The following is a 26,020-nucleotide window of genomic DNA, read 5'->3' on the forward strand; positions in this document are numbered from 1 at the left end:
TGCTGTCTATCATCGGGCCTTATACTGTAGCTCTGGGTATCGAGCAACCGCTACCATCAGTTTCTCCTCCATTGTTTACCAACTATAACCCTGTTGTCATGACCACCGCAGAAGGCCCGCCTCTCAAATCATCCAATTGGACAATGGGGAAAACAATGACGAAGAAAGAGATGACGTGGGGCACTTTTCCACTCTGAGTTGAAGTTTTTTCAACTCAAGGAATTCAGAGCGCTCCAGCAAAAATGCCAGCGTGAGGCACATTGCAGCGCAAACACCACAAGCACAAAGCTTCATTCTCCTTAAAAACAATTACAAAAATGTGTCTCCAACTGCCAAAAACCTGTCTGTGTGATTGGGGCCTTACTCTGCTTTTAATCTCACAATTAGCTTTCTAACCAACTGATGTTAGTTGGGTGCTAGATTAAGCAAACACTGAAGCAAGCAACCCATTCGGTGCTTTTCTAAGTTATATAACGTTAACTGTGTTACTCGTACGCATTTTCTTTATGTGTTGCCACATGTACAAGGAGCTGCAAACCTTCTTAAGAGACTTCCACAGGCAGACTGCAGCTCCCGGTGTCACTGGAAATGGCATCCAAGGGCCCGATTGCTGAATCCTTTGTGCCCATCTTACCAGAATATGTTGGTCTGGGGCCAAGGATGGCATCTAGTTTATTATTCCACTTGATCTTTTTTGGTTGTTGGAGTCTTAGGGTGCTTTCACACCTGCCCTGTTTGGTTCAGTTTAATTGAACTCAAGTTTGTTTGCCCCCTAAGTGCAGTTCATTTGGGCAGGTATGAACATAGCAATCGCACTCGGGTGTGCACCAAAACAACAAGCATGATCCGACCTTGAGCTGAACGAACTGCAGCCGCATGACACATTGTTTGGATTAAACATGAGCATGTTACAGTCCTGGAGGTTTATTAATGTGCACCTCCTCCTGTACTGCCTTAATATGCACATTCAGCACATCCAATGCATCAAAACATTGTTTTCGTTTCGTTTTCAAACTGTATGGTTTGACTAAAATGAACAATGACAGCAATATAGTCCACGATGAGCAGCGCTAAAATCGACCTGCGTAGTTGTCCCTCCACTGTGACATTAGAAAGTGTCACATTTATCTTACAAGTGTACTCAACGTTTTGTTTACTTCCTGGATTTTTCCCACATGGAAATTCTGACCAATCAAGAGCAGCTTTCTCACACAAGGCATTTTATCTCCACTTGTAAATGCTGCCGTGAGAAAACAAACCAACTCTAGACAATTATGCAACTTTGTGACAAAAATCAGTCCCTGATTCGAACCAAAGCAAGACAACTCAAGGTCTGAAAGCACCCTTTCCTTCTTGTAATCCTGTTTAAGTGTCTTTATTTTATCTCTACATTGCCAGGATGGATGTAGTGGATTCCTAAGATAGCAGATTAAGAACAAATGCTATCAAATATTCTTTTATTTTGCTCTGACAAGTCAAAACCGTGTTGTATTTCTCATGTCACATATATGCCGAGTGAGGCCTTGACTTTAGTGTCGGTCCATTTGTCCATGTTTTCTTCATGGTTTTCTGTCAAATGTCAGATCAGGAAGGACCCAAATGCAGAGCAGCAGGCAGGTTTGAGGTCAAACAAAAACCGAGCTTTAATAAAGCTGATGAAAAACATCCAAAATTGATGAGGAACAAATATACTGACTGACTGAACTAATCACACAGTTGGAGTAGGAGGACACGGGCAAGAGGAGGGAAAAGGGGACTGGCTGACAACAAGGGTGTGGTTGGAAACACTAGGGTGGAGCAAAGAAGACTGATACAGAACAGGTGTGAAGGGAAGACTCTGGGAACAGGGAAGGACTAACGAGACAGGTGTGACAGACAACAGGCAGGAAACACACAAAAAACAGGAAGTAAAACTGGACATGACACAACAAAATAAAACAGAAAACAAGAGGTTCAAGAAACACGAACAGAAAACTCCAAAACAAAGTCTATAGGATGACAGAATATGAACAAAAACCCAGGATTGTGAGTTTTGTTATTCTTTTTTATGAGCTGTTGTTTGTGTTATCTGTTAACAGCCAACAGGTTTTTGAAAATGCCAGGTGCTGATGCTGATTTGGCTCATGTGTTGAACCAGTCACCGTACGCTTATGTTACTCAAGCTTCCTTCCTCTAAAGTAGCAGCAAAAAGGCTCCAGGCTGGAATATTCATGCTGAACAGATATTGGCTCCTGCGCTTCAGGCTCTGGTGGCTCATCTGTGGAGAGTTGCAGCGTGACTCGCACTGGCCCCCAGGTTTCACTCCATCTCTCTCTGCCGTAGGCCTCGGTGTTGAGTCCCCAGCTTGCCTGTTATTCCTTTTCATGCACATCCCACACCTGTTGCTTGTTTTGCTGATTACAGCCTGAGTGTTGTCACTGTGCACTTCAGGGACAGTAGGAAAAAAATGCTGCATGCAGTAACAGAGACACAGCGTTCTCAAGCATGCATCTGATTAAATGATTAAAAGCAATTCAAATAAAAACACTCAAAAAAACACATGGTACCTAGATGATGTATCTTCATTGTCATGTGATGTATGCCTACCACATACTAAAAGACTTTGAAAAGACTTAAAAAGACTGGAGTCTGACACCCTGTGACATCTAAAGACAAAGTGAATTTTTAGTCATAGACTGTAAGATTTTGCAGACTGGGGATCTTGCAGTGTCACTATTTACAAGACTACAACTAGATTCCTTTTGAGATTATTTCCCATCCTGCTTCAGGTGGAAAATACCACACCAAAATCCCTTTAAGAAATATCACAAATTTACAATTCCTCATGTGTCTGCAAAAACACAAAGGCGTCATATGTCAACAGTTTTCTCATCAATTCGGCATCAATATAACCTATAAAAACAAACTGTATACATGTACAAACTTTACACTACCATCTCCATTGGAGGCTGAGCTATTTTAGCAGGAGGAGAGCATGGGAATGAAAGGTGAACCATTTCAGATATTAAGATTTTTCACTAAAATAACAGATACATGCCGAATTAAACACTGCCTCTTGTTCACTCCACCAGTTTCTCCTCCTTCTCTACAGTATAAGAGAACCAAAACTTGTTCACATTCTTATACCTCCCTGCAGTCCCCTCCATGTTTATGTCTACCCAGTTTCCTGTTTGGTGTGAGAGAAAGTGCAGCTATTGCTTGTTGTCAGAGTTCACATCATTAGACTTCAGTATTTGCAGGAGCCAAGGCTAAAAATATATACTAATACTAAACATGTTTGATTTTATCGGAATGTTAAGACGAGAAAAATACTGACTTAAAGGAAGACTTAACCTGCAAAATGACCCTTTGCATATCAGTTATTCATCATGTGTTACCTTGAAATTGTGAAGAAAACTTGACTCACATGCCCCCATAGAATATGAATTGGAAAAAGGTGAACATTCTACATGAATTGAAGTGAACAGAAATCACATGTAACAACAGCAAAACAATATCAAAACGTCTGTCATCATTTTAAATAAAAGCTGATACTGTAGCCATCATTTTGTGAACGTGCACTCATACCTTCCCTCCGTCCGTCACAGGTATTTCCCCTTTGGCATCGTGTTTCTGGTTGCCGGTAAGATCCTGGAAATGGACGACCCTTCAGCCATGGGGAAGAAGCTGGGTTTTTACGCCATTACGGTGGTAATGGGCTTGGTGCTGCACGGTCTATTTATCCTGCCCGCCATGTACTTCTTCATCACTAAGAAGAGCCCTATTGTTTACATCAGAGGCATCCTGCAGGCCCTGCTCATCTCATTGGCCACCTCCTCCAGGTAAAAGTGTCAGATCTGACTTTTCACAAATTAAACTCTGCATTGGATTTGTATTTATTTATAAACATAGTGATTTATAAATGTGGGGACTCTGTGAACATACATAATTACCATGTCAGGTCACCTATAGTATTTGTGTTTCCGTCATGGTGTTTACCGGAACATCTTTAAACGAGTGCAACCATATAAGTTTATGGTTCACACACACACACACACACACAAAAAAAAGAAAAGTAACTGAGCAACTAAGTGCCGAATATAGACATGCTTTTAAACTATTTTGTGAGCATGAATGGAGTGGATAATGGAGTTGTCCTTGAATGAAATGGATGTTTGTTGGGTTTCACTGCGACCCTTTTAACCTCATGCACCACCTCAGGGCTGCCTCGTATGCTATGATTGGCTATCTAACCACACTCACCTTGCAGCCTCTTTAAGTGTCAGAGGGTTTACTCCTCTTCATATCTTCTCCTGATAATGGGAAATACTATGAGGGTTGTGTGAGTATGTGTTGCAACAGATGAATGAGAGGTCAACGTAAATGAAATATTTTTGGAGCATTCAGGTCTCCCCTAAGCAGCACTGGTGACATAATGAAAAACGTAAACAAAGCAAAGTGTTTCCAGATTTTCACAGCCCAGTTATCAGAAGAAAATGTTGATATTGCACGCTTATGGAAATGAATATGTTATAATTGCGCATTCTTTACGCACCATATCAATGTTTCAGCGACAGTGATCCTTTGTCGTGTCCAGTTGGCACCAAACATTTAGTGTTATGTTGTAATCCCTCTGTGTTTTCCAGTGGCTTTTAAGGCACCAAATGTGGGTGTTTTATAGTCCTCCATCTGTGTTTTTCAATTGGCTTTTTGAGGCACTGAACATGGATCTTTGGTGCCTAAAACACTGCTGGAAAAACAGACAGGCCGCTACAAAACATGGGTGTTTAGTAGCCCCCACTGGTGTTTTTCTATTGGCTTTTTAGGCACCATCATGGGTGCTTTGTAGCAACATGTCAGTGTTTTCCAGTGGCTTTTTCAGCACCGAACACGGGTGTTTTGTAGTGACCTGCCTGTGTTTCTCTAGTGGCGTTTTAGGCACTAGACATGGGTGTTTTGTAGCAACATGTCAGTGTTTTCCAGCGGTTTTTTCAGCACCGAACACAGGTGTTTTGTAGTGACCTGCCTGTGTTTCTCCAGTGGCGTTTTAGGCACTAGACATGGGTGTTTTGTAGCAACACGTCAGTGTTTACCAGAGGCTTTTTCAGTACCGAACACAGGTGTTTTGTAGTGACCTGCCTGTGTTTCTTCAGAGGTGTTTTAGGCAGTAGACATGGGTGTTTTGTAGCAACACGTCAGTGTTTTCCAGAGGCTTTTTCAGCAACAAACAGGGGTGATTTGTAGTGACCTGCCTGTGTTTCTCCAGTGGTATTTTAGGCACTAGACATGGGTGTTTTTTAATGACCTGTCTGTGGTTTTCTAGAGTCTTTTTAGGTTCCAAACACTGGTGTTTTATAGCTAGCTATCAGGGTTTTTTCCAACTGGTTTTAAGGCACAGAATGTTGGTGTTAGGAAGTGCCCCGTCAGTGTATTTCCAGTGGCTGTTTTGTAGCTTCCAGTGACTTTAGGCACCAACTGTGGGTGTTTGGTAGCAAGCCATCTGTGTTTTTCCTTCTGCTCCTTAGTCACCAAACATTAGTCTTTTGTCTCAACTATTGAGTGTTATTCTATCTGCTTTTCAGGTACCAAATGTAGTTGTTATGTAGCGACCTGTCTCGTCAGGGATAGTGGAACAAAAAGCAGGTGTTTTTTTGTTTGTTTTTTAAATCAAGACAGCAGGGATTGTGCCCCCCAAAAAACATGTATTTTAAGCCTGAACATGATATTTCCCTCACCATAATCAAGTGGTATTATATGTTATTAATTATTGTTTCCTGCTACAGCTCTGCCACTCTGCCTATCACCTTCAAGTGCCTCCTTGAGAACAATCACATCGACAGACGCATCATCCGCTTCGTGCTGCCTGTCGGGGCCACCATCAATATGGACGGCACCGCACTCTACGAGGCCGTGGCAGCCATTTTCATTGCCCAAGTGAATAATTATGAGCTTGACTTTGGACAGATCATCACGATCAGGTAAGGCAGGTTCAATTTAGGCCAGAACTGGCTAATATATCATTTCTATCTTGTTCAAAAAAACTATAATAAATGTCAGCAGGCAAGAAAGGACAAAATGAAATATATTTGCATGCACAGATGAAATCCTCCTGGATCCTTTCCCAAATATCTGCAAGGAAATTACTGCCAGACCTTTTTTAACAGCAGTTTCTCAATTGTAATGAATTTGTTGGATGAATACTAACATCCTACTTATACTACATATGAAATATATGAAATAAAACTGAGTATAAATTGCGTCCACACTGCAAAGTATTTGGATTTTGTGTATGTGAGAAATGCCCGGCTGTACATCACATTAGCACAAATTTCTCAGTATGAAACATGAGCTTACTGGACATACTCAGCTGCCCCACGGTGCAGTGCTTCTATTCAAGTGTGTTTTATGCTCACAGTGGTGCCTTGGGTGTGAGGTTAACACACCAGAACATGACATAATCATCCTCTTCACATTGAGCATGAAGGCTTTAAAAGTTTTGCAGCACACGGTCATGCGCTTCTCAAGATCTGTAACTAGGCAACCACCATGTGTGCTGCACTTCCCTATGACCACAGGGACATCACCACATTGGGGAAAGAGGAGGCTGGATGGCTGTAAAGGCCAAAAATACAATCATGGAAAGAATAGCCACCCAGGGGAAAACAAAGCAGTACAACATAATATACCGCCGACAAAAGTGAAAGTAAAAGCAAACCCCAGATTCACTCTGTGTCTCTGATGCCTGCTGCTTACGGTCTAACACCTGGGGTCTCATTTATAAACATTGCATATGCGCAGAACGAGGCCCGAAAGAGGCGTACGCTACTGCTCACGAAAAAGTTGTGATCAGTAAAAACAGATTTGATGGGAGAAACTTTGACCCATTATGAACAAACTTTTGTTTGTACGTACATTTTTAGTATAGATCCTACGCATTGTTTTATAAATGAGACCCCTGGTCACCTTCTTTTTGTAAAGCCCTGACCTCACCTGAGCACTGTGGGGTATCACGGCCATAAACGCCGCGAGCATAGAAAATACAAGCAGAGGCAGGGACTCTGCAGAAAAATACACCGCCACATACTTCTAGTTGGTCATAAGTACGATACGATACGATGCAATATGACATGATGCGATTTACCTTTACGTTTAAATATTTTTCAGGTGAGAAAATAACTATCTAGATTCCCAGTTATCTAAATAACATCTGTTTGGAAATTCGATACAATGTTTTTCAGAGATGTGAGAGCTGCACACAGTAGGAAGTACGCAGTACATACTGATCAAATATGTAGCGCGCTGGCTAGGCAATACATTAGCATGCGATTCTGAGCACAGCCATTCTGTAGCTGCTGGCAGCTGCAACTTTAGCTTTAGCATTAGCAAGCCTGATGAACGCCAGGAAAAAATTTGTTGTACGTGAACAAGATTTATTCCTCTTCTGTAAAGTAAATGCAACATGAGCCCCCAGATAACGGTGCTATATTGAGAGCTTAACAAGATATTTTGGGCAGACAAACAGTAACGTTAAATGCAACAAATAGCAGGACTACAGCTACAGTGACACTTCAGTGGAGATTAAAGGAATATTTAGAGGACTAGTTTGGGAAATGTGCTTAGTTGAGAACATCGATATCACTTGGTCTTTTGTTTGGTATCAATCTACTCATTAAACTTTCCGCAAGCACGTATCAAACTGTTCCTTTAAAATTATCCATAAACAGCTCTTTCAGATTCTTATCTCAACAGCAAATTTTACGAATGAGAAATAAAACCTCCCAAAGTGTGACAATATAAGCAAGTTTCATCTGGGTCAAAAAAATGTTGCAGGCATACTCGAGTTTTGAGTGTGACATGTGAATTAATCTAACGTCACACATTTAGTTTAATTCTGAATTAATAACAAATATTATGGGATTTACTAGATACACATATATGTAAATGTCACACAGATTACGCCTCATATGAGCTTCTTAGTCTGATCTGATTTCTGCTAAATCAGTCTGGAAGCCCTGGGGACGCAGACAGGCTGACAAAAACACCCACAGTCCGCTTCCCACAAACGCCACCACCGTGTAACTTTTAACCACAGGTACACAAGCCCACCCAGGTCGAGTGAAATGTCCTGCCCCTCCTCTGATTTCATGGCATGTCACATTGTAATAACATTAAGCAGACCTCTCCTCACGGCTGCAGTCTGTGCCCATTCCCTCATAATCCCTTTGGCGGTAAAACCCATATGACCTGTATTACTCATCTCCCTTGTCACGCCAGAATTATAATAATTTTTCCCTCTCTCTCTCTGCGTCCTGTTCCCGTGCCGTTTGGCTGCTGACCATGGAGCTGCTCCATCTGCATGCTAACCCAACCCCAACCCCCCCTTTCAGCCCTGCAGAGGGACAGTTTGTCAGTCTGTGCTCAGAGGTTTTAGACAAAACAATCACTCAATCATTCTTCCTACAGCGTGACGGAAAAAGTGTTCATATACTCTTCAAATAATTGAAAGGCATAAAATAAGGAAACCATACAAAAATAAAACCTTGAATTATACTTATATAACTTCATAGACCGTTTTCTCTGTAATTGCCTCTTCACTAAATCCCACAGTTGAGCCCTTTTTGAGGGTTCTTATCTTAACTTGAGATAGCATATATTCTATATTTTACAATCCAAATGACCAGTTTTATATCAATAACTCTCCCCATGTTATATTGAATATGCAAAGAAAACTTTGCTGTGTGCCTCCACTAGCCATGTTTCCATCAGCCTGTTTAGATGTGCATCTAGAAGTATCGCATCGGAAAATTATGATGGAAACGCCAAAATTCGAATTAAAATCCCCCGATTCACACAAACTAAAATACGCTCGCTTTAGCCGGGTTTTGGTTGATTCGAAAAAATGTTGATTCGCAAAACGGGGGATGGAAACAGTTATGTTCGAATTAAGTCTGACGTAGCGCACCTCTCTCCATGGTGATATCCACACTCCGGGTCAGGAAGGCGGTAATGTATTTACAAGCTGGTTGCCAACTGACAGAAAACGTAGAAGAAGAAGAATGCGAGACTTGTTTGTTTCCGGTTCTGCGGAAAACTTGCGCGAGTTCATAGTTTTCACCAAAGTCCGTACATTCAATGCAAACACACAGGATTCGTATTTCTTTTAAAGCTATAGTGCGTAACTTCTGTCGCCTCCCAGCGGATAATGCGTTATTACAACTAATAAGCTGGCGGCACTTCCATGTACACAGAGTAACACTCGCCACACACCGTACACAGAGTAACACTCGCCAGTCGCCACACACCGTGTAGAGTAAGACTCACCACGCACCGTGTACACAATGCTACACAACATGGCGAACACCAGGCTGCTAACATTACATTACGTTCATAGCACCATTTCCAAGAAAATAATAAAGTACTAGGTCCAGTACATGTAACAGCAACACACACTACTTATAATATAATTATAAACCAAGTCACTTACTTATCCAACAGCAGCAAGGCAACATCCGTGTCTGTCCTCAGCCCAATTTCTTCCTTCAGGGCTCTCCACCGAGGAAAAGCAACGGCAATACAAATCCTTGTTTGCCTTCTCCGTCGGTCACTTTCCTTCTTTGCTAATAGACCTTCAGACGAACGTCCAGGCTTTTTCTTTGTGGTAAGATCCACTTCTGAACCGTGTCTCGGACGCTTCTCCACCATGTTGCTTTCACTTTCTACCTGCGCTCTACCTCTTGCTGTGACACTCTCCGCTCGTCCTCCCCCTCCCTTCTTGTCGGCTTAATCAGCATTGTGTCATCTCCTCAAGTAGTGGCTTGGGTGAAACGGACATTTACGGACCTGTAGAAGTTACGCACTATAGCTTTAATGTGCATTTCCAAATGATTCGAATCACTTTTGGATGGAAACATAGCTACAGTGAACTAAGATTCCAAAAATGGAGAAATTCTCAAATAAGCTTTTTTCATGGAAATGATGGCTGAATTCCACTTACCTGCTTTGATTTTAGGATCCCAATATCCTGCATGCTCACTGCCACTCTCATTAGAACACCTGAATAGATGAAAGCTGTTGTTAGCGTTATTAGTAACACCTGTGCTTTTCCTATCACAACAAGTCAAAATGTCTGCTGTGAGAAAGGCCTATCAGAGTAAAGATGGACAAATGTTAAGAACAGCAAAACTATCACAACATCATTTTACAAACTTTAACAATCTATGGAGTATGCTTTCCGTGCGAAGCTGAACTAAAAGTGTCATTTTGTCATTCACATTTTACCTCACTGAACACTGCAGCTGCTAGTCTGTCACAACCTTGACTATTTTGTTTGTGTTCTTATAGCCCCGTTTGCACCAAACGCTTCCAATATGGTACCTTTGGAACCAAAAGTAACCCTTCAGACATGGTACCTAGACTCTAGCGTCTCCACTGCAAAACAATATTCTTTAATGTGAGCGGGGTTGTTGTCACTCACTGCTCCATCTAGCTCTAACTGTATTAACTTCTTTATCAGTCCGCACCTCGTTTATCGTCCACAGAACGAGGCTGCATGCCAACATTTTCAGAACAAAATAGATGAGGCTGCAGTGAGAGTTCTTCTCAGGCAAGCTTGGGGGTTTAGTGTTGCTGTACCCCACAGGAACGACGCTCTGCAACACTTTTCTTTCTTCTCCAAGTGAGGATTAGAATATATGCAGTCCATATAATCCGGTTGAAATTAATATTCATTTTATTAACGTTTGAAGATCCACTCATTACTAAAAGTGTATGTCATCCAAGAGACACAATAAAAACTTATGTAATGGTCAAAGTTGTCACACTGAAGTTGAAGGTGTTTTCAAGGATTCATGTCGTCAACCCATACACTGAGTAACATAACATGTAAACGTTCCACCTTGAAAGTTGCTGGCAGTTGACCCAGCAAATGTTACTAATTAGGTTTACTAATTAATTTACTGAAATAGTTTACTAATGTGTGGAAAACCCTCCACGGCATGAACAGTGGTTACATGAGCGTCAAAACCAGCCACGACTCAGCCCTGAGCAGAGTGACCGTCCTCTATTTACCAATCAGACTGCAGCGTTCACAGCTCCACCTTTTAGTACCAGATCTGTGTGCTAGGTACCCCAACAGAGGGGGGACCAAAAATGGGGACGGTATGGAATTTTTCACAGTGGAAACAGAAAAAAAGCCTACCAAACTGAACTGAACTTGACCATACTGCTCTGTGGAAACAGGGCTTTTGTCATTTTCATGTTTTAACAGTTTATGTCAGGTTCAAGATACACAATAACACAGACTCACTGATCAAAGCAGACCATTATCTCTAGTGTTCTGTGAGGAAAAATCGAGTCTGGTTTTGACGAGAATATAGCTAGGTTTCACATTAGTTTCCCATCAGAGAGATCTGTCTGTTTGGGAAGTACTGAGCAAACGACTGGGTAAATGAAACTTGGATTGTACTGCAGGAGTTCTGTGAGAGTTTGAAAACAGATGTTTGCGATATGTTTTGCCTCTATGAATTCAATTCATCAAGAATTTTCTTTGTGTTTTGAGTCTTCATTCAATGTGAAGGCATGGGACTAAGTTTTCCTCATGAATTCAACATAAGACAAGGAAAGTAACTGACACATAAATGGTCTTTTGGGGGGGTGAACTATCCTAGTGTGTAATCAAGCACCAATTGTTTTAAAATTATGAAGAATTTAGAGTGTACAAACTTTAAGTGTGCTGTGCCAGAATGAAATGCTTGACAGGCCAGCAGACAGTCTCACTGTCCTTCAGTCCATAATGTCATATATACACCTTTAATGAGCACTTGTTCCTGGCACTGCACACCCATCAAACACTTCTGGAAAGATGTCACTGAGTCACTATCCCGCTTATATATAGACTTATTAACATTCAACCTAGATGGAACAAACCATAGACTTCTCCTTGTGGCCCTACTATCGCCAAGAAAACTATCCTCATGAACTGGAAATCATGGAACACCATACATCTGGCTCACTGGAAAAACTTACTCACTGACTACATCTCCCTGGAATATGCATCCTCCCCTCTCATTAACACAACAGAACCTCACTGAACCTGTGTGGGCCGGGCCTGCGTTTTCTGCCCCCTCTTGGCCTCCCCTCCGCCCTGGCTTCTACCCTGGGCTGGGTCCATGTTGCACGCCTCGCTTTTTTAATGCATCACACACCAGCTCAGGAAAGGAACAAAAGAAAACCAAAACCAAAACAAACAAACAAAAATAAGAAAACAGCAAGTGGGGCATGCAGGTGATGGCCAGCTGTATATATATATATATTTAGGGCAAGTGGGGAGTGTGGCATGGAGCCTGGGGTGTCTGGAGGTGGAGGGGGTGGCCAAGGAGAGGAGATTGGTGGGCGATTACAGGCCGGTGCCGCATGGTGTAGTCTACTCCCCTTGTGTCCTGTAGCAGACATGGGCGGGGGTTGGCCTGCTCTGTGGATGTGTGGGGATCCGAGGCAGATCCTTTGCTTCTCTTCCTCCCTTTATTTTTATTTATCCCCCCTTTATTTATTTATTATTGTCATTATGACGATGATGATGATGAAGATGATGGTGATAATTATTATGTGTGTATGTGTGTGTATATATGTTATGTGTGTATGTATATATACTTTTATTATTATCATTATCATTATTATTATTATTATTATTGTTGTTTTTTTTCTATTCGCTTATTTTGTTTATTTTCTCTTTCGTCTCCTCCCTTCAATGCCTATGATGATAATGATGTTGTTGATTATTACTACTTTTTATTATCATTATTACTATCATTACTATTATTATTATTATTATGTATGTCGTTGTTACCATATTTTTGTTCATTAGTTACAATACACGCACGCACCCACAGTCACTAATTGTTGTTTCGTCATGTCATGTCTGTTTATGTATGTATGTAGCCTTATTGTACGTGCCCTTACATGTATCTTGTCTTGTTTCACAATAAAAAAAAATAAAAATAAAAATAAATAAATAATGAGCACTTGTTCCTGTATGTTATAAAATAATAATAATAATAATAATAATAATAATAATAATAATAAATGCCCTCTGTTCCTCTGTCTGTTCTCTCAGCATCACTGCCACAGCAGCCAGTATTGGTGCAGCAGGAATCCCACAGGCTGGACTGGTAACCATGGTGATCGTGCTGACCTCTGTGGGCCTGCCCACTGATGACATTACTCTCATCATTGCTGTTGATTGGGCTTTGTAAGTAAGAATTAATCTTTCTGCCACATCCTGGGATCAATTCAGGATGTGGTTATGACATTTAAATATCCTCCAGTAGATTTTAATCGGAAACATTTTATCTGGAGATTATACACACTGTAGATCACTAAAATACACTGCAGTGCACAGGTACCATACTTCTCTACATACCATAAGCCTGAACGTCTCAGTGTACCACATGGCAGCCAACTCTATAAACGTGAAATACATGTAATGAAATACGGTTTTTGGATTATGAATGTCTTCTTCTCCCAGGTTTCATTAACACTCTGAATGACTTTTATCATTCTATCATGTAGGGATCGATTCAGGACCATGGTCAACGTGATGGGTGACGCCCTGGCCACAGGCATCATGGCTCATATCTGCAGGAAAGATTTTGTCAAAGAAGGGGAGCAGGTGAGAGCCTACAAGGCCAACAAATTTGATTCATGAGCAGCAAAACACACTTATGCTCAGTTCAATACAATACCCCCGTTGACCCTTGTATATGAATATTTATCTTAGTTAGAGAGATGGAAAAGTGGCTCATGGTAAAGACTGAATGCTTATAATTCTTTGCATGTAGAGGGTCAATTTAATAGGCACATACTCTGTGTTTTGGAGTGTGTTTGTGTGTAGTTCACCTTCAGACTGATACCAGCTCTCACCAGGAGGTCCAGTTTTTGTAGCTATTTCCTTAAACCAGTTCAGACAAAAGATTTGTGATGAGACAAAACCATTTTGCAGAAACGTCTGCAACGTTGCAGACAGGTGATGGTGTGCAACTCAGCTGGTCAAATCTCCAGCAGCTGGTTTTGATAACAAATAACTTGTCACCTGTTTAAACAGCCAGTCGGTCTGCTGGTCAAGTCAAAATGGCCGCAAACGTTGTGTTTGCTTGCTGCAGCAGGTGCTCATCGACTGATTCATTGGCAATACAGTCCATCTGATGCTCGTTTTGTTTCTGTTTTTCGCCGTTTCATCACCACTACAAATGCAACTATAGCCAGTATCTCATTATCACTATCCTCATTCATATATTAAGAATCTACAAATTATATTCAGCCACAAAGTGTGTTTGTGAAAAAATGCAAATCAGAAGAGAAGTACAGAGAGTTGTTGCATAGAAATGATACACAGTCTCATCTAGTTGCATTGGTGTGAACCAGCAGGTTTTCAGAACACTGCAGAACGGCGCATTGCAAGAAATCACCCATTTCAACTCGTCTTGTCACGAATCTTTGGTCTGCGTGTTTCTGAGGCAGCTCCAGGATTAGTGCAAATTTTGCTTTCGTGTCATTCGCAAAGTAGTGTCTTTCTACTGACTTTGAATGCAACTGCAGGGATTTTAAAATTCACATCCTGTCTGAACATGCAGTCAGGCCAGCTGGTATTCCTGCATCCAGTTGTTATGCTAAGCTAGGCTGATCAACTCCCAGCTCTAGCTGCATGGTTAAATTGAAATTTGCCACCTTTTACATGAATGCCCAGTCAGTGCTGATGGTAAATGTAGTCAACCAAAGCAATTAATTCCTCCGTTCATGCTTTATTGCCAGAGAAAACTTAGCTCTCCTGCTCGCAGGGATGTGTCTGCAATGCCTACATGTAACAGGATGTATTGGGTACAAGCTTATGACACCCATAGCTATTACTAGCCTACTATAGCTATTACTTTGTTGGCCAAAGCATAGTGTTAGATAACAAAATTACTAACTCAGTGGTCCTCTGCCCTCTGGCCCTGCTGGTCTTTTCCACTTTATCTCTGGGGATCATGAAGAAGGTCTCCACACACCTCTGTGCAAGTGAGGAGTAAAACTTTAATGCATAGCCAGCTCACTCAGTGCAAAAGTCATAGTGCAGGCAGGCAGTCCAAAATGCATCTGAGGCACTCTGACTGTAGTTAAAAATCCTTTAATATTACATGGATAGACCAGAGCGTTTCAACTAGAGAGTCTTCATCAGGGTGTTAAATGTATTGGAAACAGGTGTGCAATCTAAGAGCTCATGTGAGGGTCATGTGACACAGGTCACCTGATGTATTAGTGTAGCCCTACTAGACAAAAAACACATTGACAGAAAGGAGGGTCTCTGCCAGCTATATTCTCTGTGCAGCCTTGGCCTCTCTCAACTGAGCTTCTTAGCCGTCTACTCTGGCTCGAATAAATACAGTTAGATATCCGAGTCGGCCAAAACACTGTAAAATATATCCATAACATCTTCTGAACTCAGATTTTGGGATGGTGTTTCCCCTGTTGGAAACATAGTTTGCAATACAAGCAAAGAGAACAAGGAAGTCCTGTTTTTGAGCTGCATTGAGAGCACACGCCCTGGAGACAAACTCCAGCCTGTAGTTCTTGCAGGAAAGAACAGATTTTGCAGCTTGATAGACTACATCTGTTATTGACGCTGATTGGACATACACAGATATGATGTGGAGTTATCCCTTTAACACACAGAGATGACAGTTATATTGATTGTTTCATTAATTCACAGCCAGAAAGTAATAACCATTTTCCCCGAAACATTACCTTAAATATGTGCATGTCTTACCTGATCATCTAGGTCATATCAGCATTTATTAACATTTATCATGCATAAAAACTGATTTCATTTAATATATTTCATCAAGGTTAAATACATTGTCAGAGGAAATTGTACTGAATGCATGCCAGCAAGTTTATCCACATTAACCATCTATGATAATGGTGAATGTGTAAAGAAGTCATTTTCATTTTCATTAACATGGCATTGTCCCATTGTAAACTCTTCTTTCAATGTCACAGCAATTCAAAATCCATGCATTAACTTTTCCACAAAACATGTCACCATCTAACCTTGGATATGTTAGCAGGAAAAATACGCTGATCGGCCACAAAATTAAAACCACTGACAGGTAAAGTGAATAACAAAGCAATGCTCTGCTGGAAAGCCTTGGGTCCCTGCATTCATGTGGATGCCACTTGACACGCATCGCCCACTTCAATACCATTGCAGACCTTCTCATGGTAAGACTATCAGACTGGAGCAAACAAAGAAAGGACTCAGATGCAGGACTCAAAAAACACAAGGTGTTTTACTGAAAAACGAGGTCGGAGCACAAATAATCAGTCCTAAAAAACTAACAAAGGTATCCAAAGGCAGGAGGATTAAGCAGGGTCAAAAATGCAAAAACTCTGGTCTAATCCAAATAAAACACATGGGGAAATGGCCAGAACACACACTCAAACAACTGAGAACTATCTGGCAACAGACAAAGGACAGCACAAGGAGGACTAAATACACAAGGGAGGAGGGGTAATGAGGAATAGGTGAAACCAACCAGGGCGGGGCAGCTGATCACACAGGGGCATGAAGTAAGGTACCTGAAACGAGAGACGAGGGTGAGTATTGAAATAAAACAGGAAATACTTACAGCAAGGAAAACATGACCTTAATGGGGACCTCAGGGTGTAACAATGATGAAGTGATCAAGATGCCAAACTGGCCTCCATATTCCCCAGATCCCAATGTGATTGAGCATTTGAGGGGTGTGCTGGTATCCCAGAGGTCCCGTGTTCATGCCTCGAAAGGAAACGAAGCATGGACACTGGAGGAGTCTTGTAGGCGTGGGTGGCAGATTCTGTTGCTGGGTGGGTCATCAGCACATCCCATGGATGCGGGATATTGGGAAGGTAGAGGCCAGGTCGATGCCTTGTGCTCTTTGTGATGTTCCTTGGGCCATTCCTGAGCAGTTTTTGCATTGTGGCATGGTGCATTTTGCATGGGGAGAGCTGTTGCCATGGGGAACAGGTACTTTGTCTGTAATGGTGTTTGGGTGGGTGGTGTGTGTCAAGTGGCATCCACATGAATGCCAGGAACCAACGTTTCCCAGGTGAACATTGCATTGTTACAAGATGACCAATGTGTCGGTGTAGATTCTCAGTCATCCAGGTCATGGTAATCATAAGTGCTATATCGTAGATGGGACAAGGTGTGAATGGGTCCCATCTAACCCTAACGACACACATGATGGCCAGGTGGGTCAACGGCTCACATGTGGCCCTAATGACTCTGAGTTTAAAGCCGTCAAATTCGCACCAGTCATTTAGAACTGAAGAAGCTTCTTGAATGAGAGGCGAAAACGCAAGCAAGTCCAGTTGCCTACGATACTGCACTTGTAACGATGACCAATGTTACTTCATCTGACAGAGGATTTAATGTTTTGGCTGATTGGTGTATATTTGAAAATCAAAAATTAAAATGATACTAATTCCTCCTCTTCTCCACGATGATTGTTTCCACCAGGTGCCTCTGATCTGTGAAACTAAACCCATGATCAGCATCCAGCAGATGATGACCTACCAGAACCAGAAGAACGGCTGCTACCAGCCGCCTCCGCCCGGGAGCAAGCAGGACCACATCTCCCCAGACGTGGCTCGCCTGATGCAGCTGGAGGAGGGCATCCGGCCGCTGGAGAAGAAGAAACACGCTCACTCCTCTCACCACAAGAGAGAGCACAGGGACAAGGACCACTGTTCCATTGACATGAATGGGCTGGAGACTAATGTATAAAAGCAGCCGCCCTGCCGACAGCCACTGGCGCGTCCACGGCTGCAGGAGCGGCAGGTGAAGAAGACAAATTAAAGATTGAGGTGACGAAGTTCACACGCTTTTCCCCTCCGAGAAGGAGAGCAGGGATGAATGCAGATAACCCTGGGGGAAAAAAGACAATTTTTCTTTTTCTACATAACCTAATAACGACCCACATTTGATTGTGTGTTTGTGTGTGTATATATTTATCAGAGATGTATTATGTGGTATCAGCAGTGACAGTGTGCTGCTCTAGCTGACAGACATTTCAAACCGGAGAGCTGTCTGAAGTTTCATTAACATCCCCCCAGATCTGTGAGTCAGCCCATCTCAAAAGAGCATAATACAAACATCAGATATAATTAAAGGAACCTATCCCTCTGTGGACTGTGGAACAGCAGAAACATCCGCTCATATCTCTTTTTATTCATTCATGATCTGGTTTGGTATGTTTTCATTATTATATTGGTTGGGGCTTTTGTATATTTCTTTTTTTTCTGCTCTCTATAATGAAACTGAAAATGTTGCCTGTTTGGAGCATTCTTCCAGTAAAATCACTGACGCAATAACGCACACAAAGAGACAAAGTGGGACAATACAACATAACTGAGCTTTAACAAGAGACCTTCACTTAAACACACATAAGCAACAGTTGGTTCACATTCAGGAAACAAAATGTCGCAGATTTTCGGCTACAAAGGGGGATTATTTCCCAAATTTTCTCAGCCACACCTTTCCCTACACTTCTCTTCTCTGCCTTGTTGTTCCAAGTCGAAGTGGGTGCTCTGCCTCATACCTGCAATACTGTACGGTCATCGCCAGAATCAAGACAAAGAGATGATAAAGGTCAGGATGAGAGTGAGTGTTTGCCCTTGTGTTGAAGTCAAGTTGTCTATGCACCCCATTGTATTTCCTCTTTGCCTTAAGCAACCAAAGGAGAAGCACGCGGGACCAGAGTGCTACTGACGTACGCCGAAACAGCTGAGACAAAACGACACAAGCGGACAATCACGGGTCATACTCAGAACTCTTGTCCATATGTATGAGATATACGCTGTACATGTATGTATTTCAAAAAAAAAAATGTAGATTTTACGATTGTCAGTATGTTTCAAGAGCTGCCATTCTGTATTTGTAAAAAGAAACACTTCACTGTAATCCACACTTTATGAAAAATGTATCAACTCTGTAAAAAAGAAAACATCAAGCAATGAAAAATATATATGGAAATGTGCAAATAGTAAACTATTGCAGGTACTTTTAATGATTTGAGAATGTGATGTTTGAGTTGCAAGAACTGCAGGTGCAATAAAGGTTCAAGTGTGACATTTCAAGAACTAAAAACTGCAAAAGGGCACCTTTTATTTAGAAATCTGACGAGCTGCATCTTCTCTCCTAAAGGAATACTTCACCCCCCCCCAAACGACTGTTTGTATATCAGTTACTCACCCCGTGTTTTGTTGAAATCGTGAAGAAAACTTTGGGTTAGGGTTAGCGCATGCCTCCACTGTAAGAATCCAAAAACAGATAAATTCTTGATGAATTAAAGTCATAGGGGTCCATGTTTAAAAAAAGCTAAATTAAAATGAAACATACATCTACAAACTCTCACACAACTCGTGCAGTATAATCTAAGTCTAATTTAGCCAACTGTATGCTCAATACTTACCAAATACACAGACCTTTTGTGACACAGAACTGAAAAGACAGTGAAACTTTATCTATGTTCTCTTGAAAGCCAGACTCTATTGACAAGAACAGTAATTTAACCTTACTGTACGGAGGTGTTGCTGGTCCACAACTGTTTGTTTGTGTTACTGTGAGACTTTGGTGAAGCTAAACTAACCCTTTAAAACACCAAAGTCACACAATGACGAGAAAAACCTCATTGACTGAGACAGGAGTAGAGCTCCCTTGTTTAGCTAAGTAAAATTACTGTTTTTGTCAATAGGGTCTAGCTGAAAACACAACATCACCACTGTGGTGCGTTGTGTCATGTGACACGCACACACTGGACGTGTCGCCCTGCAGCTCATCAACAGATGACTACTGAAAGATCCTGAAATCCTCCATCCATGCATTACCTTAAAATTATGTGTGGACAGCCCCTAATTAAACTTTCTCACCTGGACTGCCAATCTCCAGAGCTACGACTCCCCAGGCAATATCTTTTTGGCCATTGTCTTTATAATGACAGAATTGTGGGTTGTTTAGCTCGGGATATTTCTCGACCTAGACAACGAGTCTCTCCTCATCCAGGCTTTTTGCCTTTAATGTACAGGGGCCTTATTTATAAAGCTTGCTTACGCACAAAACGGGGCTTGAAAGTGGCGTATGCCACTTTCCATGGAAAGGTTGTGATTTATAAAAATAAACTTGGCGGGAGAATGTGTGCACTTGTAAGCAGACTCTGAGTCATGCATGCGCACATTTTGGAGACACTGGGAAGTGGCGACACAGACGGTGAGGTGGAGAAGTGGAGTCAGATTTTTATTGATGTCTCACACAAATTTAATGTCACACTATATCCACCTTAGATCCACGTTATCATTGAAATTAAATCCAGCAGCATTATTTTGTGCTTGGAGTATGGGGTGCCGTTTGTAAAGTGTCTCACGCTGAAAATAACATCAACATTTTGCCACATTTAGCTTCAAACAATGTTTAAAAAAGTATTGTGATTTTTTTAACGTCACCTTTTACCACATTTACAGCAATACTTGTTAACTTAGAAATATATTAAATAGTTAAATCTAAATATTAAATGTGGCACCTAAATGTTAAATGTTAAATCTAAATATTAAATCTAAATCTAAATGCTAAATCTAAATCTAAATATTAAATCTAAATCTAAATCTAAATGTTAAATCTAAATGCTAAATATAAATATAAATATAAATGTTAAATCTAAATATTAAATCTAAATCTAAATCTAAATGTTAAATCTAAATGTTTTGGGTGAAACTAAATATTTAGCTAATATGCAAATTCACACTGCCGGTCACGGAAGTACCAAAATAAAAGCTCGAGATGGTCAGACTGTTTATAGAATCAAATAACAATTAAAACCAACTTATCGAAATGGACACTTGAACATACATTAGCGTGATAATAACTACCTAAAATAACAAGAAACGTGTTTGGAGAAATTTTATTTGATGTGTACTTTGAGCTGTTAGTGTCCCTTCTGAGGGAATCACCTTGTTGTTTACAAATACTTCCGGGTAGAAAACCAGCGGAGTTTAGCAACATATATATATGCATATCTCACGTGTTTCACGTCACTGTATCACCGTTTAGACTAATCTGGTGTTTGTAAAGCCTATAAACACTATGACTGAACAAACATTACTATCACGGTCTGAAATTAATAACATGGTTATCGTAGATTAGCGGGGCTAACTGTTAGCTGTTAGCCCAGTTAAGCGGTGTCTGTAATGACTCACTAACTCTAAACGGTCCGTGAAGAAAATATAATTTCATGCGTATGTCTTAGTTACAACATGATTGAGCTAACTGGAGTAGTTTAATGTCGTATCCGACAACGGGAGGCTTTTAACAGATGACGTCCTGATAGCTTTGCTGCTGCTGCTGCGGCCACTGGTGCTTTCTAGACATCGTGATTTCCCAAAACTGAATAAATACCACACATCACAACACAAAACTGCTTTGCTAGCTCAATCATGTTGTAACTAAGACATCCGCTGGAAAAAAATATTTTTTTCACGGACCGTTTAAGAGTTAATGAGTCTTTACAGACACTGCTAACGGGGCTAAGAGCTGACGGTTGTTAGCTTAGCTTAGGTTGTTAATCCCTCAGAAGGGACACTAACAACTCAAAGTACACATCAAATAAAATTTCTCCAAACACGTTTCTTGTTATTTTAGGTAGTTATTATCACGCTAATGGATGTTCAAGTGTCCATTTCCCCCGATAAGTTGGTTTTAATTCGTTATTTGATTCTATAAACAGTCTGACCATCTCGAGCTTTTATTTTGGTACTTCCGGTGACCGGCAGTGTGAATTTGCATATTAGCTAAATATTTAGTTTCACCCAGAACATTTAGATTTAACATTTAGATTTAGATTTAGATTTAATATTTAGATTTAACATTTATATTTAGCATTTAGATTTAACATTTAGATTTAGATTTAGATTTAATATTTAGATTTAGATTTAGCATTTAGATTTAGATTTAATATTTAGATTTAACATTTAGATTTAGATTTAGATTTAGATTTAGCATTTAGATTTAGATTTAATATTTAGATTTAACATTTAGATTTAGATTTAGCATTTAGATTTAGATTTAATATTTAGATTTAACATTTAACATTTAGGTGCCACATTTAATATTTAGATTTAACTATTTAATATATTTCTAAGTTAACAAATATTGCTGTAAATGTGGTAAAAGGTGATGTTAAAAAAATCACAATACTTTTTTAAACATTGTTTGAAGCTAAATGTGGCAAAATGTTGATGTTATTTTCAGCGTGAGACACTTTACAAACGGCACCCCATATTGGAGTGAGTGATAATTGTTTCATAAAAACGTTGTAAAATCCTGAATTGAAATTCTTTCTAAATACGTATTTAATCTGCATTGCCTCTAACGTCTCATTGTCCACTCTGTGAGCGCAGGAGGGGGAGAGGATGGCGCGAGTGCGTGGAATATATTTATTTATTTAGCTAAATATTTCCAGTGCATTTATCATGTCTCGAAATACAGCCATTAAGCACAACCGTTACACTCATTTCATCAGCCCTACTTAGACATTTGCTGTTCATGACAAAACCGGCATGAAGAAACGCGTTCGCCTATTACACTTTCATCTTTGAATTGTATTTCAAATTACACGTTGTATTTTGGGACAGGGATACCACTGGTTCATGCTGTAATTCAGGCCGGGTGCCTGATCAGACTAATTGCCATAAACATATAAATACTGCGGTATTGGCATTGGCACATACTCCTTTTTGCCTCCACCTTTAATAAATGTGATCTTTATGCCGCACATCAATGTCAAACATCCTCAAATTTAAAAGCAACACATTAACTACATGTTGGTAAAGGAGTAGAAATATTTGGTCTACCTTTAGATCAGACCACTTTTTTTTGTTCTGTCAACATCATATAGTCAATCAACATACATATAGTCATTTGGGTGTAGAAGTATTCCTTTAAAAGGAATATAAACACGCAGCAGCTGTTCACTTACTAACCTGAGTCAGTGCCATGTTCAAATATGAATAATTCCCAATGTAAACTGAAGCCAACTGAGCTGGTAAATGAGTAAAGAGAAGAGATTTAAAAGATTGCCAGAGAGTCTTGGTTCAATCCAAGCCAAGCACACTTGGGAGCGTGGACAGTTTATTAAAAATTGGCTTAGAAAAAAATCTTCATATTGATGTGCACTATGCCACGTGGTCCATTCTAAAAAAAGACAGCATCAATAAATGACACGTCAAGGACTTAATTACACCAAAAATCTATAGCATGTATTCTACACACTGCATCCATACAGCAGGTTACTGTGCAGGCCATTAGAGTGGTCTCTCAGGTCTTTAGGTGTGCTATAAAGTGTAATTTAACTGGTTGTTCTGCTGGTTTAAAGCAAAAGTTATGAGCAGGAGCAACATGAGCAGCCTTGGAGCAAGATCGAGTTAATAATATCAGAGAAACACTTTAGCAAAGCAGGTTTAGGGGAATTGTGTGTAATTGCCAGCCCACTGACGAAACAATCAGGAGAGACAGATCGAAAGGAAACTGCCAGAGGAGTGTTTCAGTATATTTAAAGGAGCTATATGCAACAGTTAGAGCATATTGTTGGCACACGGTTCTGAACACCAGGTAGCTAGCTAGCTGGCAGCTAGCAGCTAATGGTGCTAAGTCAATAAACAATGATAACAACAGCTAACTAACAATGCTGGCAGAGCTATAGGTGTTAACCAGGGGGGATACTGAAGGGTGGGTGCAATGCCACTATCCCAATATGAGTGATAACTGCTGTGTGAGCGCAGTGGAAAAAAGCAGTGATTAGCTCGCCAGTGGGACTCACCCACAGGAACATGCATTAGCATGCATGTGCAGCCAGACCATCTACCACAACAAAGAACAGAGAAGCTTGGATTACATAACACAAAGGCAGCGTAACTTAACTTTCTACTCAGGACACCTTTACTCCACTTCATCTTTACATAGAAAATATGTAAAGCTGTGTTAGTGTTCCAAATGTCGCATACAGCTCCTTTGGGAAAGCTTTACTTGTATCATTCCAGGTCACTGCAATTGTCAGAGATGCATAAATCAAGCCTGGCAGTTGTCCTTGGTTTGATGTTTAAGTTGAGAGTGAAAATATGAAGCAATGTGTTGTTGTTTGTTTGGTTTCTCCAGACAGAACAGACATGCTCTTGTTTGGCAGCACCTCCTATCACTCTTATGAAAAAACATTTTTTTTAAATTCTACTGGATACAAAATGTGAACAAACTCTGGAGTCCAATATGCACTCTGTTGTTATAGTTTCAGGATATTTTATGTGTATACATATACAGTACAGGCCAAAAGTTTGGACACACCTTCTCATTCAATGCGTTTTCTTTATTTTCATGACTATTTACATTGTAGATTCTCACTGAAGGCATCAAAACTATGAATGAACACATGTGGAGTTATGTACTTAACAAAAAAGGTGAAATAACTGAAAACATGTTTTATATTCTAGTTTCTTCAAAATAGCCACCCTTTGCTCTGATTACTGCTTTGCACACTCTTGGCATTCTCTCCATGAGCTTCAAGAGGTAGTCACCTGAAATGGTTTCCACTTCACAGGTGTGCCTTATCAGGGTTAATTAGTGGAATTTCTTGCTTTATCAATGGGGTTGGGACCATCAGTTGTGTTGTGCAGAAGCCAGGTTAATACACAGCCGACAGCCCTATTGGACAACTGTTAAAATTCATATTATGGCAAGAACCAATCAGCTAACTAAAGAAAAACGAGTGGCCATCATTACTTTAAGAAATGAAGGTCAGTCAGTCCGGAAAATTGCAAAAACTTTAAATGTGTCCCCAAGTGGAGTCGCAAAAACCATCAAGCGCTACAAAGAAACTGGCACACATGAGGACCGACCCAGGAAAGGAAGACCAAGAGTCACCTCTGCTTCTGAGGATAAGTTCATCCGAGTCACCAGCCTCAGAAATCGCAAGTTAACAGCAGCTCAGATCAGAGACCAGATGAATGCCACACAGAGTTCTAGCAGCAGACCCATCTCTAGAACAACTGTTAAGAGGAGACTGCGCGAATCAGGCCTTCATGGTCAAATAGCTGCTAGGAAACCACTGCTCAGGAGAGGCAACAAGCAGAAGAGATTTGTTTGGGCCAAGAAACACAAGGAATGGACATACATACACACAAAAGACCATTTCCCTCAAATATTGTTCACAAATCTGTCTAAATCTGTGTTAGTGAGCACTTCTCCTTTGCCGAGATAATCCATCCCACCTCACAGGTGTGGCATATCAAGATGCTGATTAGACAGCATGATTATTGCACAGGTGTGCCTTAGGCTGGCCACAATAAAAGGCCACTCTGAAATGTTCAGTTTTATCACACAGCACAATGCCACAGATGTCGCAAGTTTTGAGGGAGTGTGCAATTGGCATGCTGACTGCAGGAATGACCACCAGAGCTGTTGCCCATGAATTGAACGTTCATTTCTCTACCATAAGCTGTCTCCAAAGGCGTTTCAGACAATTTGGCAGTGCATCCAACCAGCCTCACAACCGCAGACCATGTGTAACCACATCAACCCAGCACCTCCACATCCAGCATGTTCACCTCCAAGATCGTCTGAGACCAGCCACCCGGACAGTTGCTGCAACAATCGGTTTGCATAACCAAAGAATTTCTGCACAAACTGTCAGAAACCGTCTCAGGGAAGCTCATCTGCATGCTCGTCGTCTTCATCGGGGTCTCGACCTGACTGCAGTTCGTCATCGTAACTGACTTGAGTGGGCAAATGCTCACATTCGATGGCGTCTGGCACGTTGGAGAGGTGTTCTCTTCACAGATGAATTCCGGTTTTCACTGTTCAGGGCAGATGGCAGACAGCGTGTGTGGCGTCGTGTGGGTGAGTGCTTTGCTGATGTCAACGTTGTGGATCGAGTGGCCCATGGAGGCGGTGGGGTTATGGAATGGGCAGGCATATGTTATGGACAAC

At 40.9% G+C, this 26,020-nt stretch overlaps 1 protein-coding gene across 1 annotated transcript in view; it reads left to right on the top strand.

Annotated features, from left to right (window-relative positions):
- Positions 1-18,954, top strand: part of slc1a7a (solute carrier family 1 member 7a) — a 71,555-nt gene extending 52,601 nt beyond the window's left edge. Inside the window, exons 7-11 of the mRNA XM_049598166.1 lie at positions 3,588-3,821; positions 5,763-5,957; positions 13,091-13,225; positions 13,546-13,645; positions 17,513-18,954. Coding sequence (XP_049454123.1) covers positions 3,588-3,821; positions 5,763-5,957; positions 13,091-13,225; positions 13,546-13,645; positions 17,513-17,779 — 931 coding nt within the window. The 3' untranslated portion in view covers positions 17,780-18,954. The remainder of the gene's footprint in view (positions 1-3,587; positions 3,822-5,762; positions 5,958-13,090; positions 13,226-13,545; positions 13,646-17,512) is intronic.
- Positions 18,955-26,020: the final 7,066 nt, after the last annotated feature.

The sequence above is a fragment of the Epinephelus fuscoguttatus genome, linkage group LG15 (genome assembly GCF_011397635.1).
Source record: "Epinephelus fuscoguttatus linkage group LG15, E.fuscoguttatus.final_Chr_v1".
NCBI classification, from domain to species: Eukaryota; Metazoa; Chordata; class Actinopteri; order Perciformes; family Serranidae; genus Epinephelus; species Epinephelus fuscoguttatus.